Source organism: Molothrus ater, chromosome 3, assembly GCF_012460135.2.
Source record: "Molothrus ater isolate BHLD 08-10-18 breed brown headed cowbird chromosome 3, BPBGC_Mater_1.1, whole genome shotgun sequence".
NCBI classification, from domain to species: domain Eukaryota; kingdom Metazoa; phylum Chordata; class Aves; order Passeriformes; family Icteridae; genus Molothrus; species Molothrus ater.
In genome coordinates, this window is record NC_050480.2 from 20,535,777 (window position 1) to 20,555,286 (window position 19,510).

Here is a 19,510-nt window from a genome sequence, read left to right on the forward strand (position 1 = left end):
CATCATGCAGCATCTGAGGGCGGTTTGGACACAGCTTGGAGATGGGACTGGAGAGATTAAGACTGGTCAGAATGCTGGAAGGGTCCAAGCTGGAGACTTCTTAAAAAATAGTTACAATTTAATATCGAAAATATCCCCTTGTCAGAGAACATGGTTGATCTGGGGGATTCACATAGCAAAACCTCACAGACTCAGGTTTGGCATGAAATAGGTATAACCTTCTCCAAACAATTAAAAATAAATCTCTGTATATAAATATATAAGCTTGTGTTATCTGTTATTTTAACTGTGACTTGTTGAACATATTAAAGGGCATTGCTGTGGTACAAGAGACATGCTGGATGCTTTCACATTTTATGAAAAAACAAAACAAACCCAGATTAATTACAACTTGATTCAGCTTTACATTCCCATGAGGGATACCTTTAAAAGTTAAAACATGCTTTCACTGAACAGGCTTTCAAGGGAAAGTTACTTCGATCAGGAACAAAATAGTCATGTTGATTTGATTTATTATTGAAGGGTGGAACAGCATGCTTTATATTTGCCAGTTTTCCTATAATGTAAAAAATTTCTTTTGATTTTTTATGTGTCATATAAAAACAACTGGTATATTTACTGCTCCAGAATGCAGATTTTTCAAGAGTGCAGTACAATAAATAATATCAACATCCCATTTTCCCCCCTCACAGGGCATATGTAATTTTCTTTGACTGTGGCACACAATAAATGTTACTGAAACATACTATTTTTTATTTTTTAAAAAATAAAACCAATGCCAAAGAACCTGTTTGAAAATAGATAAGTGAATAAAAGAAGGAAGTTGGGGGGTTTTCAGGAAAACAAAAGAATACAGAGAGAAATTGTGGGTTAAACTTTTTTTAATCAAAACGGATTTTATTGCTTTTTGCTTAATTAAAACTCTCAGAAGTGTGTGAAACATTGTTATACTCGAAAAATTGTTAATTTGTAAATCACAGGGACAAAAGGGCTCCACTGCAACTTTAAAGTTTCTATGCACGTAAATGTCAATAGAGTGCCTTCTCCATCATCAGCACTAAATTCACATTGATGCCTCTTTTCTTCTCTGTATTGATCCTTCCATGAGAACGTAGATTTGTATCTGTTAATTAATGCGTCCTGAAACAGCGTTTGTATTAATCAGGCAGATAAGAAAAATTGGATGCCTGCACCCTCATGACAACCGTAAAAGTGCTGGCCCTGATAAAATCGTGGATGGACCTCAATAAAAAAGTTCCTCCTTCCACTCAATAAACTAATCATCCTGCTTTTAATTATTCGGCAGAAAGATGTGTGGAGATTGGAGAATGTGTAAATCTATTTACTAACAGCAGTGTCTGGGAGGGAGAATGGGGCTGTCACAGGACGGTGCTGCAGGCTACATTCTCTGTCCATCTGCTGCTGCAGAAAAACTGGTTCTTGAAAGCCGGCAAGGAACAGAAATGTTGCAGCTAATTGAAATCCTGAATTCCTCCCTACAACCTTTGAAATTATTATTTCTTCTCCATCTTATTTATTTTAATCACAGATGTGTTATTTTCCACTGTCACATCTTTAAGGCTTTTCTGTTGTCATTGCATCAGGTTTTGTTGTTTGGTTTTTGTTTGGGTTTTTTTTATTTGTTTTTTTTGTTGTTGTTTTTTTGTTTTTTAAGGCAGAGAGCTACAGTTCTATCACAGGACTCAAAAGACAGTAAGAGAAAATGAAAACAAATAAGGAGGGAGAGAAAAATGAGAGAGCACATGCAGCCAGTTTTATGTTTCATTTTTTATGGATGCCTGGTGGTTTGGATGTGGGCTTTTCTTTTTTATTGTATTAGTTTTGCTGCTTAGTGCTTATGGAGAAAATCTTGTTTGGAGTAGATGCCTTGCAGATTTGCTAGTTTATGATATATTCTTGCATGACTGTAACTCTTGACTTTAAAAACAGAAAAATGCATTTAAGTGTAATTGAACGCCAAAAAGAATGTTCTTACAGCAGGAACCCTGTCAAAGGACATGTAAGCAACTCCATAAACAACTAAATGAAAGCCTCAGACATGTCTTAAGACCCTTTAAGAAAAGCTTGACTAATCCCCTTTGATGATTTTATTAAGTACTTGTGGTTGATAGTGCCAACTGGCAAACTGCTGCATTTCACCAACAGGCCAGGAAAATCACTTCCTCTCCCATATTGTTTTCTAGCACCTAATGTGATTGAGATTTTAGCAGTTTGATATAATAAATTAACAGGTACTGTAAACAAGAATCTAAAAGGTAAAGCAGCAAAGATGTTTGCCCTTAGTGATCCTATTAGGAGAGACAGCAGGGAGATGGGGGTAAAAAAACAAGCAGAAGTTAAAGTCTTTAAGAGGCATTTAATAAATGTTTGGTTGCCCTCAGAAAAAAGATGGTGTGATTGCTATTCAGTTGGCACTTTGGTGTGCCGCCCTGTTATTTCAACAAGTGTAGCAGTGCCAGGAGCCAGAACAGAAGTGATTAGGGTCTTTTCTGAGAAGGGTGGGTGTTCTCTTTTCCCTGAAGTTAAAGTTCAAGAAGAATTTTTTTATTTTCAATCCCTACCTTAATTCTATTAAAACATCAAATTTCCCCTTTTAATAAAGCTTTCTATTTTTTCTCATAAATTATCCTTCTTGGATTATGGTAGTTGGTAGTGGTGGATAGAGTGGGGAGATCCCTGTGTCACAGCGTTAGGTTTTTACAACTAAGCACAAGTGTTTCACAACAAAGAAGATATCATACAAATCACAGATTGCCAGTGCAGTACCCCACAAATTAATATGATTTTTACAGAAAGAGCCTGCAAGTCCTTGCTTATTTAAAACTTTTCTTTTGATTAGAAAATGTTGGATTTTATATTGATTTACTTTCCTGTAGTAGGATGGGGAGGAGAACACAAAAGCTGAAGGGAGAATAATAGAATGTGTGCATGCTTTGTCACAATGTGTATAAAAATAAATCAAAAAGAGGATTAGATTTCCAAATGTGCTTAATATTTTTCCTGTATTTTTATTTTTTCATATTCAGGATTCTCCACTTTGTCTCTAGCTGACCAGATGAGCCTTCTGCAGAGTGCTTGGATGGAGATCTTGATTCTCGGTGTTGTATACCGGTCACTTTCTTTTGAGGATGAGCTTGTATATGCTGAAGATTATATTATGGATGAAGACCAGTCCAAACTGGCAGGCCTTCTTGACCTTAACAATGCCATACTGCAGCTGGTAAAGAAATACAAGAGCATGAAGCTGGAGAAAGAAGAGTTTGTCACCCTCAAAGCTATAGCACTTGCTAATTCAGGTTGGCAGAGTGGCATGACAATTGCTACATTTTTAATCTTTCTTTCTTTCTTTCTTTCTTTCTTTCTTTCTTTCTTTCTTTCTTTCTTTCTTTCTTTCTTTCTTTCTTTCTTTCTTTCTTTCTTTCTTTCTTTCTTTCTTTCTTTCTTTCTTTCTTTCTTTCATTTTCTGTGGGCTGGTTTCAAACAGGATTTTAGAATAAGAAATTGCTAATCAGACTTTAAATCCAAAAGGCAACAAATAAAGCAGTTCAAGCTAAGAACAACTTGCTGGTTCAAAGTAATTGTGCAATATGTTCCTAAGGGAGTGGAGAATATTCCACTGTATTATTTGGAGAGTGTTTTACAGGCAGAGATCCCTTCAAATGAAAATAAGTGTTATTCTCCTAAATCCATTTCATAATGCAGACAAGTCTAATCATTGCAATTAAAGCAAAAGAAAGGATGCTGGAGAATATACTATATATTTTCTCTTTAAAGGGAGGTACTGATTAATTTGATAGACTAAATTCAGAATATGGGAGGAGGGAGGAAATCCATATTGAATCTCACAAGGACCACACCTTACATTACGCATCCTTTGCATTTACGAGAATGCTTCTGCAAAAAATTATTACCTGTGCAGCAAGAGTTAAAAAATTTTAGAAAGAATTTTTTTTTCCTGCATTTGAATTTAAAAGTGCTGAACCAGTGAATACTGTCAGATAAGTAAAAATCGTTTGTGCTTTGTTGTTTTTCTTTTTGTGTCTCCCTAATGCTTTATTGTGGTCTTAAGTCCCTTTTAGCATTTGCATAAAGTTCACGATAGATCCCTCTTTAATGACGTGCCGATCATTAGATACCTGTGTGTCAATAACATGCTCTGATGCTATGTTCCATTGACAGTCACACCGTGCCCCTCCATCTGCTTTTGTTTTGACCCTATCTTTGAACTTTATCTTGGTTGCTGGCCAGTAGTTTTCCCTTTAATTACAAGAAGGAAACTGTCAATAAAATCTGTTAAATGGGATGCAATGAGTGGCTTGAATGGGCGGACGGCTATTTGTTCAAATTCTGCAGCATTCAAGGTATTGACAGTTTGTTTTCTGGGGCCATATGTGACGATCAATCTCAGGCTGGGCTCAGCCGCGCTGAAAAATGAAAAACCAGATTGCTTTTGCTTACTTGTGGATGACGACTTGTGATTTGGCGCGGTCCTAGTGAGATGAGACCTTCTGCCCAAATTGCCCCCCTGAGAGCCGGGACGCGTGACTGTTTTTAGAAATAATTTTTTAATTGATTTTGTAATTAACAGTTCATCTACAATATTGATGCATGAATCCTCAGATTGATAGGAGGGAAATTGTTTTCAACAATGAAGTTGTACTTTCCTATTTATCTTTGTAATGTGATTTAGCACTCTGCATTTTTAATTGGAAATATAATTCAAAAACATGCAAAGCCAAAATGCTTATTAGTTTCTTTGTAAAATATTCTCCACCCCACTAACTCTGCCCTTAATTTTAGAATATTATCTTATTCCAGATTTAACAAAATACTGAAAGGCCTCTCAAAGATCAAAATTATTCCTAATTGAAGATCTATTTATAATTTTTGACCATTGTAAATAGACACTTGAGGATGCTTAGCAGCTCGAGGAAGGTTATTTCTCAAAATTGGTCATGCTTAATGATCAGAGCAAGAAAGTTATCCGCAATTAGGAGTCGAAATGGAGAAGGGCATTTGTATTTATTTAAATTCTGTAATTCAAAGACTGAATTAGAAATACTTCTGCAATTTACTTGACGAAAAGGATGAGGGCTAGCATAGACAGATATGATGTTAAATACCACTCCCACTTCCCCCCCCCACCCAAAAAAAAAAAAAAAGGAAATATATGCAGTGTTTAAGTAATAATAAAAAATAACTGCTGCCAAAAAAAAGTTTAGTCATACACTGTGCATAGAGTGTATCAAAATCATCTGTAGCTTCATTAACTTCACTGGAAATTACAACCAGGATAATGTCAGAGATAAATACAGTTCAGCATACTAAAATTCAGGGCACATTGAAGTGAAAACCTTTCCTTCCCTCATCTTCAAAGAAATAAAATTGCTGTCTTAAAATGAAGCTGTTGCAAGGAGGAGTTAAAAAGTAGCCCAGACATTCCACTTCCCCTTCAACAGTGTTTCAGATGCTGACATTCCGCATTTCAGCTTCAGGTTGTGCATACAGCAGATACCAAACTTCTACCAGCTGCAGCTACAGTAATTTGTAGGTGTAAAATAGCACCTGCAGAATTACAGCCCATCAGTGGATATCAGGCCCTTAGTGTTTCAGTTTACAAAATTGTTAAAATTTAAATAAAATTTAAGTGGAATTAAATATTTTTTTTAATAGACAAAAGCAGAATAGCTTATTTTCATGTAATAGGAACTTGGTTAATGAAAATGTAGCTCTATAAAAAAAACAAAATGCCGTTAGAAAATCAACCAGTAGCAATTCACATTTTAATATATTTTTATTGCTACTTCTGCTTTCTTCCATTGTTTATTTTTTCAGTTTAAAATTTATTAGCCTTTTTATAGCTGTGGAGAGTATAATAAGAAATCTTGGGTGTTTCAGACATTTTTGCCATATCCACACTGTCTAGAAAGATTCCCAGGTTGGCTCTACTGTAAACAGTTGACAAAGATGGTTTTATAGCTCCGTATCTGTGTTAGTGATTTATGATACAATGTCATACATAGTACTTTCCCTGCTGCTGTTTGGAGGCAGGAAAAAGAAATTGTAGATTGTCTTCATATCGATTGTATTTTGTTTGAATAAATACCACAAGCTTTGTTTTGGCCAAAAAATCTCAGTAGCGTGAGCATTGAAACACACACTTTTCTTTAGGTCTACAGAGCCCATTTGTGCAGTGCTGGATGTGAGATAATCCTGCCATTTGGTCCCTAAAAGGTGGGGAGGAGTAGCAGTTTTTCAGGGAGATTCTCTGACAGCCACTATCAAATATTCCCCATGCAGGGCTGGCAATGCTGCACCAGCTTCCATAAATTTCCAGAAATGCAAGATGTGGCTACATTATAGATTGTCACTGATTCCAAACTGAGTGCATATAGACTCTGAGAAGTTTAAATACACATATAGGAGCACAGCACTGAAATGTGTAGACATTTCAGTCGTGCGTACGTTAAGTCTGTACAGGCATGACTTCAACAGTTTCATTTAATATGTAAATATGGAATTTATCAGGTTAGATTTGAGCATCTGCATTGATTTGATAGTAATTAACACAGCCTTTACACTTCAGAGAAGTCACTCTTTCCTTGGCATTGTCCTTGTCCTGCCAGTATCACGAGTTCCTCCCTTCTTTCCCTGCCTTCTGTACACAGCAGCCAGGAGGTACCTGGGAGCCGCGGGACGCGCTGCCCCGCGTTCTGCCTCGAACCACCCAAACGAGGCGAGCTGGCACCAATGAGCACTTTGTTTACCCACGCAGAAAATCAACTTTGAATGGTTTCCAAAACATGCATGTACCAATTACTTCCTCATGTGTAAGGGAAGGTGAAATATTTACAAAATATGCTTGAAGTGTAGACAAGTGCAGGCATGCACACGGGAACACTCCAGCATGGAAAAGATGGGCTGCTCATCTCTTCTCTGCTAAGACGTGTTCCCGTGTATTGATTGGGGTAATACTAAGCAGGGAGTCACAGGTGAGCAGCTTTTTGAAATTGCCTAATCAGTAAGGACTAAATTGGGCCTCCAGGCCAAATGTTGCAGATGAGTTTAGGAGTCACAACTGAGACCAGAGTTACAAGAGAAGCTCAGTTCCCATCTAAGACCTAACGCAAGGAACTAGAGTGTCAGAATATGTCAGCACATTTGAAAATCTGATCTCTGTGCATCTGCTTAGTAGGCTGCTGGCATCTTGAAAAACCTGACCCAAATGTGGATGCTAGGCACTTAGAGGTACACTGTTGAAAATTTAATCTTAAATGCTAATACTGGCTGTGTTGCATGTACCACAAGAAGGAGAAGAGGACTTCTGCTCACCCTTACATTTCTGGTCTTTATATTAACTCTCATTAAAAAAAAAAAAAAAAAATTAAGAGAAAAATCACCCTTTCAGTACAGAAGGCGTGTGAACCAAAAAGTAGCTTGTGCATTTTAGCATAATGAAGTGCAGATCAATACTGGTGCCAGTAAAGTTCCATTATCATCTCATCCTGTTAAAAAATTACTAAGTTCTTATAAGTTTTTTAGCTTTCCAGACACAGTATACTCAGAGTACTAGGCTATCACCATTATATGATATTATCATAATAGAAATTAATTGGTAGAGCCCAGTAAATCACTTACTCCACAGGACATCATCTTTATTCCCAGTGCATTTCATAACATGCTGTATTTCATTTCTAATAATGTGTTTCATGTTGTGTTATATAGTCATCTTGTTAGTGTTTGAATTCATGATTAAGACCTATCTATCTTGACTGGACATAGATATGGATGTATATATACACAGACACACATAGCGGTGTGTTAAGGGTTTGTTACCAGTCTTTATTTTGACAAATATAAATAGCAAGGTCTTAACTCTTTTATGTCATTTTGTATAGAGAATAGTACACCATAGAAACAAATTTTTAGAAAAGGAAGTCACCACCATAGTCAAAGTTTTCATGTTCCTTGCAAGCAGTTTATTTGTCATATTCCATTTTCTTGTAATCCAATAGATGATACCCACAATTCTTAGGGAAAATAAATAATTCTGTTACCAGTTGCTTAATGCTGGCATTAGGAAATGGCAGCTGAGTTGATCAGTGGTTAATTAATGTTTAATCAGTGGTTAATCACATTTTTTTTCTTTCTTTTTCTCTGGAAGCTGCTCATAGTAACTGAGTAACTTGAACCTATTCCTCACTTTGTTAGGGAATAAGCAGATTGTATTTACATGTTAGAAGCGTGAGAGTCGCAAAGGGCAAGAAACAAGGCCAGACTTAGTTGCCCTCAATGGTAATTGTGGTAATTTCTTATAGTGAATAAAAAGTACTTGGAAGTCTTCATTCAACATTTTCTTTTAGTTGGTGTTTCACCCCCAGCTCTCTCATTTGAGTTCCCTTTTTTCCAGGTTTTATTAGCCTTATAGTGTAGGATCTTGAGCCAGTTCATAGTGTGCTGTTTGTTCTGCTTTGTGGCAAATATTCCTGTGTTTATTGCCCTCACTACCTCTCCTAGTGGAAAGTAGGCCACTTCAAGAATAAAACAGAAAATGCTGGTTTACTATGTATTAACTTCCTTGTGCCAGTGGTTTTAGTTCACTGCTAATCCAGTTAGCCCCTGAAATAAAGTCCCCATTCTATGAAGTAATTCCTTTTCTTACTATGCCTTCATTTTCTAGTGTGTTTTAAAAACTAATTTGAGGCTTCAGTTTTTATCTCTTCTGAAAAGTAGACCAAACCAGGGCAATCCAGACTAAGGCCTCAGTCACTAAAATCAATCACACAAGCCTTTGTTTTCAGTTTTCACTGCCTGTAATTCCTATGGACAAGGAATTCTTAATTTATTCCTCTTTCATTTTCAGCATCTATTCTGATTGAATTGTCCATTTCCAATAGAATATTCCAGATGTCAGACCATTTTTGCCATATTCTTTTGTCAGGGAAAATACTCTGTTTGCCTCTGTGTTTGTCTCTTAGCCTAACCATGCAGATCCCAGCAAACAGTTCTGCTCAGGAAAAACAGGCAGGTCAAAATGAAGTATACATGTTTAGTCAATACAGGGAAGACCAAAGTAAGTGTCTGGGGTAATTTCAGCTCTGGATGGAAAAAGGACAGGAATTCTTGCTGGATGAGGGAACCAAGAACCTGGTTTGATTTGTAATTGGCCATTTCCATGGGTTGCTTCTATCTTAAGCAGTATGCTTTTTAAAATGTCACTATGTTGTGTTTCTCATAAAAATACACAGAAACACAACGTGGGCAAGCACTTTGTGTCCTCATGCAAATCTGGCACTTGTTTCAGGGGGAGAGGAAGGGATTCTGTAGTTCTGAGAACAATTCACCCATTAATAAACACTGGAGTGGGTTTTGTGGGTTTTTTGGATTAGCAGTACAATCTAGATTAAAAAATCTCTTTTATTTGAGACATAACACAGATTAGGATTTTTTTCATCCTTACAGAAAGCAAAACCATTTTGCTTTTTGTTCTTAATCTTGATACTATCCAGTTCTTCCAGGATCCTACCGCTTTCTAAAGGGATTTCTCCAGAATGAGTTTATGAACTGCTCAGCTGTATGGAATCAGAAACATCACAGCAGTTGCTGTATTTCAAGTATTTACTGGGATCTACCTCTCCAATGTGGTTTACCAGTATCTTAATGTGTGTATTCAGTGCTGCATGCTCCCCGCTGCTTGATTCACTGTCCTATTTTCTTTTTGCTGTCTGAATTTTCTGACATGAAGAAACACTTCACACAAGACCTCTGGTTTTCTTCCACTTCTGAGTGATGTTATATACAAAATATATAGATACCAGCCTTTAACTTTCCTCAAAGCAGGGTTTTGAGAGGTTTGCTTGCTCTTAGGTCAGGTGCTTTCCAATTTTTAGCTAGTTGTCGCCCTTTGTGATGTGTTCTAATTGATTCCTGGGTGGCTGGATGTTTGTTTGCTGCATTTGAGATGATGCTTGAATTTTAAATGAGGTAGATTGTAATCTGAGTTTCTGTCTGGACCTTAAGGTGTTTTTCTTGAATGAGGACTCCAGTTTTCTCCTATTTCTGTGCAATGATCTGATCAATCAACTGCACAGAAGAGGTACAATTCTATTTTCCCAAATTGTAATGATGAAAGAAGGCATTTGCAAGGATAGAATGAGATTCTCCAAGCAGAGCTCAATGAGTCCATGTCCTCATTTGTTGATCTCACTCTCTCCCATGGCAGCTTTGATGAGGAACAACTTCTTCCTGCCAGGGAAATCCCATGTACTCAGCAGTTGTATCAACAAGTCTTCTGTTTGTCTGTCTTCAGTTTCACCAGCCTGGGATCATTATTTTTGCAGGACATTTGCCATCAAATTCTGCTGTCTTTCAAATGACACTTTGAAATTACTCTGTTTAATTTCATTGTTTACACAGGCACTGGTTTTTAAGTGTATTGCATCTGGCTATAGGTTTCCTCTGGATATTACCTGTGTGGGATGTAATTGTAAATTATTCAGACTGGCTGGAAAGCCACTTAACAAAACCCCCAAACCAGCCCATAAACAAAAAGGTTTTTCATGGCATAGGAAGAACTTTCAAACTCACTTATAGTTAAATTTCATATTTGCTTTGGAGTTCTTTCTTTATTTCTAGACTGTCACACAAATTGTCTGTGTTTCCTTACATTATAGTGGTTCTTGATGACATCGCTGAGGATTGGGTTTATTCCAATACATGAGCAGTATTTAGCAATGAGTTAGTCTGCTCTGAATTCATTTCTACTTCTGCCAGTCTGTAGTTACTGAAGAGATTTCTCTCTTTTATTTTTCCTCCTCTTTTCCCCTTGGCTAGTTCAGCATTTTCAACCATTTTCCTTATTTTCAAAGGCTTACACCTGAGGGATTAAGATCTACATTCGTTTAATATCAGGAATAAAGTGGAAGTTCCAGACTGCAAGGCTAAAACTTGAAGAAGGATTTTTTTGTAGAGATTAATATTTTCCTGAGCAATCTGCAAGCTGAATCATGGTCTAATTAAATAGCACAGATTTATTGAGTTTGCATTTAAACATTGGCAGACCCTAGAAGGAGTACAGCTGAAATGAGTTTGAATCTTTTCTGTAAATGTGGAGTTAAATTATCATAGTAATTTGATTACATAATTTTTAAATCTTTCAAGCTAAATCACCATTTTAAAAGAACAGTTTGAAGTCTTAATCGCCACTGGAAGTGCCCCTCTCTGTGCTGTTTTTTCTTACCCCATTCCTTGTGACCAAATCTGTTCCCCAGGGCACAGCTTCCTGAACTGCTCCATGAACCACATTTATTTGGGGGAGGCAAGCTGGCTGGGCATGTTCTTTCCAGCTATTAAATTAATTTCAAAGACAGCAACAAATACATTACATGCTTTATTACTATTTCTTCTCCATGTAAATAATTGCCCTGTTTACCAGAGGGATGGTACACAATCACCCCTGCAAGGAGGAGGTAAGAGCCCTTGTGTTTTGATGTTTTCCACACAGTGGAAGAGTTTCAAAGCATCAAATGCAGTAGCTGTGTCAGAGGGCAGGTTTTGATTCCTTTCTGGGGGGTGTTCTCTTATTTTCCCTCCTCACTCATTTTCATTATAAGGAGTATGTAGGGTGTAGATATTCCTAATGCTGCAGGCCAAATTGCTCTCCAAACTGCAGAGTTAAACATCTTAGGCAAGTTTCACCTCTGTGTGAAAAATACATTTAGTCTGGACTCCATCCATCTATTTGCAAACTTAAAATCACTGTTACAAATACTGATTCTGGGCAAAACCAGACCAGTTTTGTAAAAGGTTGAAAACTAATCTTTTATAGTCACATTCTCAAGAAAGACCTGTCCCTTTATGCAACATGGTGTAAAAAAACCCTAAAATGTAATGAGAACAGTCAGTCTTTGACTCATCAAGGATTGGTTGCAGATAAAATGCTCCTATTTGGTTCCCCAGCAAATTGGCCTTGGCACTGTGGATCTGGGGAGAGGAGGAGAAGGTGTGTGTTTTCTGCACAAACAGAAAACACACATGGTTTATGGAAAAATTACTTGGAGTAGCAGATTGTGTGTTCTGTAGCACAGCAGTGAATATCCAAGGATTTGGTAAAGAGTTAGGGAGTAAAGACAACAGTGTTTTTGGAGATTGCATTCCAAATTAAGCCTGGTGGCTGGACCCTGTGCTTAAGACATCAGTCACGTCTGTATGTGTGTGTTAGCATGTCTGTATCGATTACATCTGTTTGTAGGACACAGAATTCAGGGCTTTTCTCTTATTGACACAGAATTACTGAATAGAATTACCATATTAGAAAACTATCAAAAATGTATGGATTCAGGGAATGGTCTCACATTAATTAGAAGTAAATTTTGCTAGAAGTAATATTTGCCTGTCATCCTTTTCAAAATGTTGTGGCCTTTTTCTATCCCTAAGAGAGAAATTTCTGTGTCTGTGCTTTCAGCACAGTGCACCTTGATGTGCAGCATCACATCCCAGCAGCGTATGTTTTAGCTGCATGCTTCTTAGAGCATGTATTCACTAAGACTCAGAATTATTAAACATGTAAAATTCCCATGACTCCATTATGTGTAATTAACAGATAAACTGTCATCAGAATCAATAAAACGTGCTAAACGATCCAAACTTGTATATAATTAAGTGTCTGTTTTAGAGCGGGAGCTGTAACTTTATTTTTTTTTTCCTTTTCAATTTGCACATTTGTTGTGACAATAAGAGCTGGAACATTTTTGTTAACCTGTTACTTACTGGTTTGTGTTTCAGTTTACATGTTTGTATTTGAAAGGAGACAGGTATTTACTATCTGGCTTAATTATCTGAGGAAACAGTTTCATGTCAGATTTTAGGAAATGAATCTTAGATGCATCTTAATTTTCTGAGTGGAATTCAGATATTTGAAGCACGTGCAAAAGTTGACGCTTAATCATCAACAGGGTAAAACATGAGGCTCTGTCAAATATTGATCCAGAGCATCAGACTGCTGGTTACAGGTCATGGAAACAGTAAGGGAAGTGGATTCTTCACCATCAAGCTCCTCAGTTGTTATGTCTGTGAACAGGGGCTTCATTCCAAACCCAAAAATTAGGATGCAAAGCAGTGTTACACTAAGTAGAGTTTTCAAGGATGAACTTTAATTGTGCTGTGTCCCAGTTTCACCCTGAGCAAAGCTTGCACAGTGTGGCCTGTCCCTGGGGCTTGTACCCCTTTGCAGCAGTTGTATTTTCATGTGGTGCTTTATTGGCTCTGTAAGTCTGTTGACCATCCCAATTTTGGTGGCTGATAGGGGGTGTTTGGTGGCCTCTTTCACCTACAGCTGTTTTTCCTTACTTGCATTCACCTCACTTTGGACCACATCAGGGTTTCTTTGGCATTTATGGGTACATAAAAGTCAGAGAATTAGGGCTGCTCATCCAAAGTAATCTCAACATGGTCCAGTAACTGCGTGTTCTCAGGGACATCTTCACTTTCTGTATCTATCCAGTTGAGGGGTTTACAGTTATTTCAGTTAGATATTTTCTCTTTATTTCACACTTCCATTGCTTTAATCTTTTCAGGTCATGTAGCAGTTTAGTTTAGTTCCTGGTGTGTGTTGCGTCTGGACTGTCACTCAATACTTACACCACCAAGGCATCTCACCTGCAAAGGTGCAGGGCAAGGTGTTTGCTTTGAGTCTTTTATAAAAAATGCAAAACCCCAACACTAACAAGATAAACCTCTCTCTGTGGGGGTGGGAGGGAAGGATTATACCTTGTAGGAGATGTTAGCTTCACCAAACAAAAGCTGTTCAGGAACAGGCTAAGTGTAGCCTGTATGTCTGAGTATGCCTGAAGGAGAAAAAATTTGCTAAATCTATCAGGGAATCTCTCCAGACCAGAATTTCCCTTGTTTTGGTGCAGTGGTCCTAATCTCACAGTCCGGATTTCTGAGTACTGATGATGTCCATGGCTTCCAAGTGGGCAGCCTGACACAGAATTTTGCTGCGCTTTTCCACAGTAGGGCATCCTTGCTTTATCCTTGTTTCCACTCCTTCAGCCCCTTGGCACTGTCATTCCTTCAAAGCAGTAACCCTACTGATGGTTTGGGGAGCACCCAGGGTGACTGTTACATTGTTTGAGGAGGATGAGGAGAAGAATTACTTACCCAAGAGTTAATTGTACGTTTGTAGTTCCTCAGCATTTTAATACACTTTCCTAGAGGTCAATACAGAAATTAATGGGTAATTATCTTCCCTCTTTGTGAAAGAGGATGGGCAGAACCAGTGAAAGTGTTGTTATCAAACTCCTGGCACACCAGACTGAAACCTCCTGTTGCTGCTTTGTTTTGCAGACTCAATGCACATAGAGGATGTTGAGGCAGTGCAGAAACTTCAGGACGTCTTACATGAGGCTCTGCAGGATTACGAGGCCGGGCAGCACATGGAAGATCCTCGGCGTGCAGGCAAGATGTTGATGACTCTCCCGCTTCTGAGGCAAACCTCCACCAAGGCTGTGCAGCATTTCTACAACATCAAACTGGAAGGCAAAGTCCCCATGCACAAACTTTTTTTGGAAATGCTGGAGGCCAAGGTCTGACTAAAGCATCATGGGCTTCCCCATCATGCACGTTTTAAAAAAAAAAAAAAAAGAAAAAAAAAGGGAAAATAAACAGGATAATAATGGCAAAGAAACTTAGTGTTTAATTAAGGAAAAAATGACTAAATGACTGCACTGATATTTAGCAGCAAGACTGTGAAGCAGCTTTCAACTTTTTCTTCTGTGTCTTTCTGATGCAGTTTTTTCTTTTCCTTTTCCTTTTCTCCCTTTTCCTTTCTATTCTTTTCCTTTCCTTTTTTCCTTTTCCTTTTTTTTTTTCCTTTGCTGCTGAACTTTTTAAAAGAGGTCTCTAATTGAAGAGAGATGGAAGCCAGGCCTGCCAAAGGATGGAAATCCATAATATGGATGCCAGTGAACTTATTATGAACCATAATGTCCCCAATGACAAAGGAATCAAAGAGAGAAGCACCGTACCTAGCAGTGCAGTACAACACGATGAACTGACTGAATGCAGTATTAGATTTCATAGGAGCAGTCTCTAATTAGACGACTAAAGCGACGATGCATCGGCTGCTTCTTATCATTGCATTTTCCATCTAGATCAGTTACAGCCATTTGATTCCTTAATTGTTTTTTCAAGTCTTCCAGATATTTCTTAGGTTAGCTACGATGTAACTTTTTCAGGGAATAGTTTAAGCTTTATTCATTCATGCAATACTAAAGAGAAAGAAATACTGCATTTTTGTGCTGGCTTGAACAATGATGAACAATAATGAAGGACAAATGAATCCTGAAGGAAGATTTTTTTAAATGTTTTGTTTCTTCTTACTAATGGAGATTTTTTTGTACCAGCTTTACCAGTTTTCAGCCATTTATTAATGTGGGAATTTATCTTACTAAAGCAATAGTTGAAGGGAAGGTGCATATTATCACGGATGCAATTTATGTTGTGTGCCAGTCTGGTCCAAAACATCCAGTTTCTTAACATGAGCTCCAGTTTATAACTAAATGTTCACTGACTCAAAGGATTAGATTACACCTGCAGTATATCCGAGTAGTCTGCCATACAAGTACTCCACGTGGAATACCAATCCGTAACGGTGTTAGGAGACAGCGGCTGCGCAGGGGCGCGGTCCCGCGTGATTTCTAACTGCTTCAGTTGCAAATGAACGAGACACTACTGCCTGTTTGCAAAATTGTAACCTCACACGCAGGAAAACCCTACCAACCAATAGTAGCTTAGAGGCGATGAGGCGAATGCCGCCGTTTGCAAAATTAAGAAATCAGAGTAGTAGACTTCTGACCAAATTGAAGAATTTAACACTTCTATACCTTATTTATTGATTTAGATTTTCGTTTGTAAATGGCGATCCTTAACAAGTAGCTAAACCAGTATATGTGCTTTTCAACCAGTATTGTCACAGCATGAAAGTCAGTCAGTTTCAAGACTGTTACGAGGTGTAATCTAATGTATAAACCGATTAGATGCCCCCAGAAAACTACAGTCGCTAAATAACCAATAAACAATAACCTCCATCAAACGCTATACCAATGTACCAGTGTTAGTAGCTGCTCCCTGTACTATGTGAACATCCTTATTCTATGTACACAGATGTAATTAAAATTGTAATCCTAACAAACAAAAGAAATGTAGTTCAGCTTTTCAATGTTTCATGTTTGCTGTGCTTTTCTGAATTTTTATGTTGCATTCAAAGACTGTTGTCTTGTTCTTCTTGTGGTGTTTGGATTCTTGTGGTGTGTGCTTATAGACACAGGGTAGAATTAGAGACAATATTGGATGTACAATTCCTCAGGAGATTACAGTAGTATATTCTATTCCTTACCGGTAATAAAGTTCTTCCTAGTAATAATTAAGAGATCGAAACTCCAAACAAATACTCGTTATGAACAGATACACACTGAAATCATAATATTTTCAAAACAAGGGATAATTTCTGTAACAGTTTATTATAGAATACCAATGTATAGCTTAGAAATAAAACTTTGAATATTTCAAGATTATAGATAAGTCTAATTTTTAAATGCTGTAAATATAGCTTTTATTCAATCATCTCTCAGATGTTGTTATTAACTCGCTCTGTGTTGTTGCAAAACTTTTTTGGTGCGGACAAGTTTCCAAAACTATTGCTACGTTGTGTGCTTTAAACAAAATAACAATGGGCCAATGCTCTCTCGGCCCTCATGCTAGGAAAAAGAAAAAAAAACTGTGTATCTATCATTAGCTATATGGGACTATATTGTAGATTGTGTTTTCTCAGTAGAGAAGTGACTGTAGTGTGATTCTAGGTAAATCATCATTAGCAATTCATTCAGATGGTCAATAACTTGAAATTTATAGCTGTGATAGGAGTTCAGAAATTGGCACATCCCTTTTGAAAAAATGTCAAAAAAAATAATACAACTCCTGGGAAAAAGGTGCTGATTCTATAAGATTATTTATATATGTAAGAGTGCAAAAAAAAAAAAGTTTATTTTCCAGAAAGTTTGTGCAGGGTTTAAGTTGCTACTGTTCAAGTACACTATATATATATAAATATATAATATAAATATTGTTTTTGCTGTATCACATTAAAGAACTTGGGCTTCAGGGTCAAAAGCCAATCAACTAGAAGTATACAAAAAACACACAAAAAATGGAGATGTGTTAAAGGCACACGGTGCAAACTTTAGTTTTCATTTTCCGTAATTTTTTGGAGCTGCAAAAGAACAAGTATCTCAAGACTGTAAAACCATTACCTGAAACTTAGCTAAAAAAACTGCACGGGCTTTATAATATTGTTCATCTTAAACCTTGCTGGAGAAGAGTTCTTTCAAGACCACTTACTTAATGTGAAGTGTTGGGAAAATTTCAAAGGGTGTATGTTTTAGCCATAACAATTTAATTTCTATTTTTGCTTCATTTTTTAATTTTTTCTTATTTAAAGCAATATGATTGTGTAACTCCCAGAAGTTACACATTTGTTTCAATCAGATCAGATTGTTGTATTTATTCCACTATTTTGCATTTAAATGATAACATAAAAAGATATAAAAAATTAAAACTGCTATTTTTCTTATAGAAGAGAAAATGGGTGTTGGTGATTGTATTTTAATTATTTAAGCGTCTCTGTTTACCTGCCTAGGAAAACATTTTACGGCAGTCTTATCGTGCAAAGATCGCAAAAGGACAAAAAAAATTAAACTGCTTATAATAATCCAGGAGTTGCATAATAGCCAGTAGTTAAAAACTGAAAGAAAACAACAAATGAAAACAAACATGTCTATAGCTGTAGATGGGCTTCACATCTGTATAGCAATCAACTGTATATTTTTGTGATGTGTATCATACCGTGTGCTCCAACCAATGTCCATTTGTGTAAATGTATTTATTTTATATTGTATATATTGTTAAATGCAAAAAGGAGATATGATTCTGTAACTCCAATCAGTTCAGATGTGTAACTCAAATTATTATGCCTTTCAGGATGATGGTAGAGCAATATTAAACAAGCTTCCACTTTTGATTGCTTTTATTTTATTTTTTGTGTTGTGGGGTTTTTTTTGGTTTTGTTTTCTTTTTTGGAGGAGGAAAACAGAACAATTAGTGTTGCCTTTTGTTACTTCCATTCAAAACGGAGCCAGCGTTTGCACTTCTCCCTTAAAGTATGATATGACTGTAAATAAATGCTATATAAAGCCTTGTCAGAATGAATTCCAGTGTGGTACAAGACATTTTGCATACTCTTAAATATGCAAAATGTCTCATAGCACATTAGAATTCAGGTTGGCAGGCCTTTATATAGCACTTATTTAATCTTAAAGCATCTACACATCAACCTGCATTACTCAAAACTATTGCCTCTCTGTCAATGTCGTAAAAGAAAACTTTCCCACTATTTTAAGATCACATTAATATCATATAGAAGTCGTTTTTTGCTTTCTCCATCAAGAACTGAGTCTATCATAACTGCAGGAGACTCCTTTAATGTGCTCTGAGTAAAAATAAAAAATAAATTAAGAAAAAAACCCTGTATTATTTGATCCAGTGTTGCTGAATGGAAGTGAACAGCCCCCAGAGCAGTGATACAGACTGGTGTGGATGAAGGTCCCCGAAAGCTGTCAGGATCCAGGGGGCAAAGTGGCCATAAATGGGCTCTGGGCCCCATCCCTGTAAGGGGCCGCAGCCCCCTCGCTCAGGCTCAGCCCCTCTGTCCTGTGGACCCTTCTGGAGCCATCACAGAAGTGCTAATGTGTGCTTTTCTTGCTTTTTAGCCTATCTCGGTAGTGTTTTGTCGTGTTCACCAGCGTGTTTCTCACCTTCGCTCCTGCCGTCCTCGGGAGGCTCTGGTTGATGGCACCGGGGCTGCTCGGGGACAGGAGCTGTGTCAGCCTCGGCACCGGGGCAGCACCAGGGGCTCTTTGTGCCTCACAGCCTGCAAGTGCCAGCACACGAGAGGCACCCCTGCCCTGCTGCCAGTGCTCTCTGTGCTTTAGCTCTCTTGGGAGATAGGGGGACTTTTTGTGAGTGAAAGCTGCTGCTTTCGGGGCAGTAGGAAGATGAATTCTGCCTGGACTCTGCAAAGATGTTCAGAATTGGGCTTTAGTATTGACACTGCTGTGTACACAGGCATACATCCATATACACAGTGTGCTTGGACAGAGCTGGCTTTCCCCATTTTCTAGTGTTTTCCCCCCTTTTTATTAGTTTCCTGATTTTTAATTATTGCAAAGTTCCCCTTCAAAAGAAAACCTAGTACTGCATCTTGAAACGTGAAAAAAGCAGTGTTAGAGATTTTTACATTGGAGGAAAGGAAAGGATTCAAAGGAAAATAATCTGTAAGTGGCACTCCTAGACTTCCTCGACATGTGTTTGACCCTAATCATTGACTAAAGTTTTCATATGCAGTTAAAAATCATGATTTCTGTACCATTTTTCA

The 19,510-nt window shown here is 37.5% G+C and overlaps 1 protein-coding gene across 10 annotated transcripts in view; it reads left to right on the forward strand.

The window, feature by feature from the left end:
* ESRRG (estrogen related receptor gamma) overlaps positions 1–18,095 on the forward strand; it is a 392,065-nt gene extending 373,970 nt beyond the window's left edge. For all 10 annotated transcript variants that reach the window (XM_054514139.1, XM_036381242.2, XM_036381241.2 and 7 more), the window contains 2 exons: positions 3,048–3,317; positions 14,368–18,095. In XM_054514139.1, coding sequence (XP_054370114.1) covers positions 3,048–3,317; positions 14,368–14,612 — 515 coding nt within the window. In that variant the 3' untranslated portion in view covers positions 14,613–18,095. The remainder of the gene's footprint in view (positions 1–3,047; positions 3,318–14,367) is intronic.
* The last annotated feature ends 1,415 nt before the right edge of the window (positions 18,096–19,510 follow it).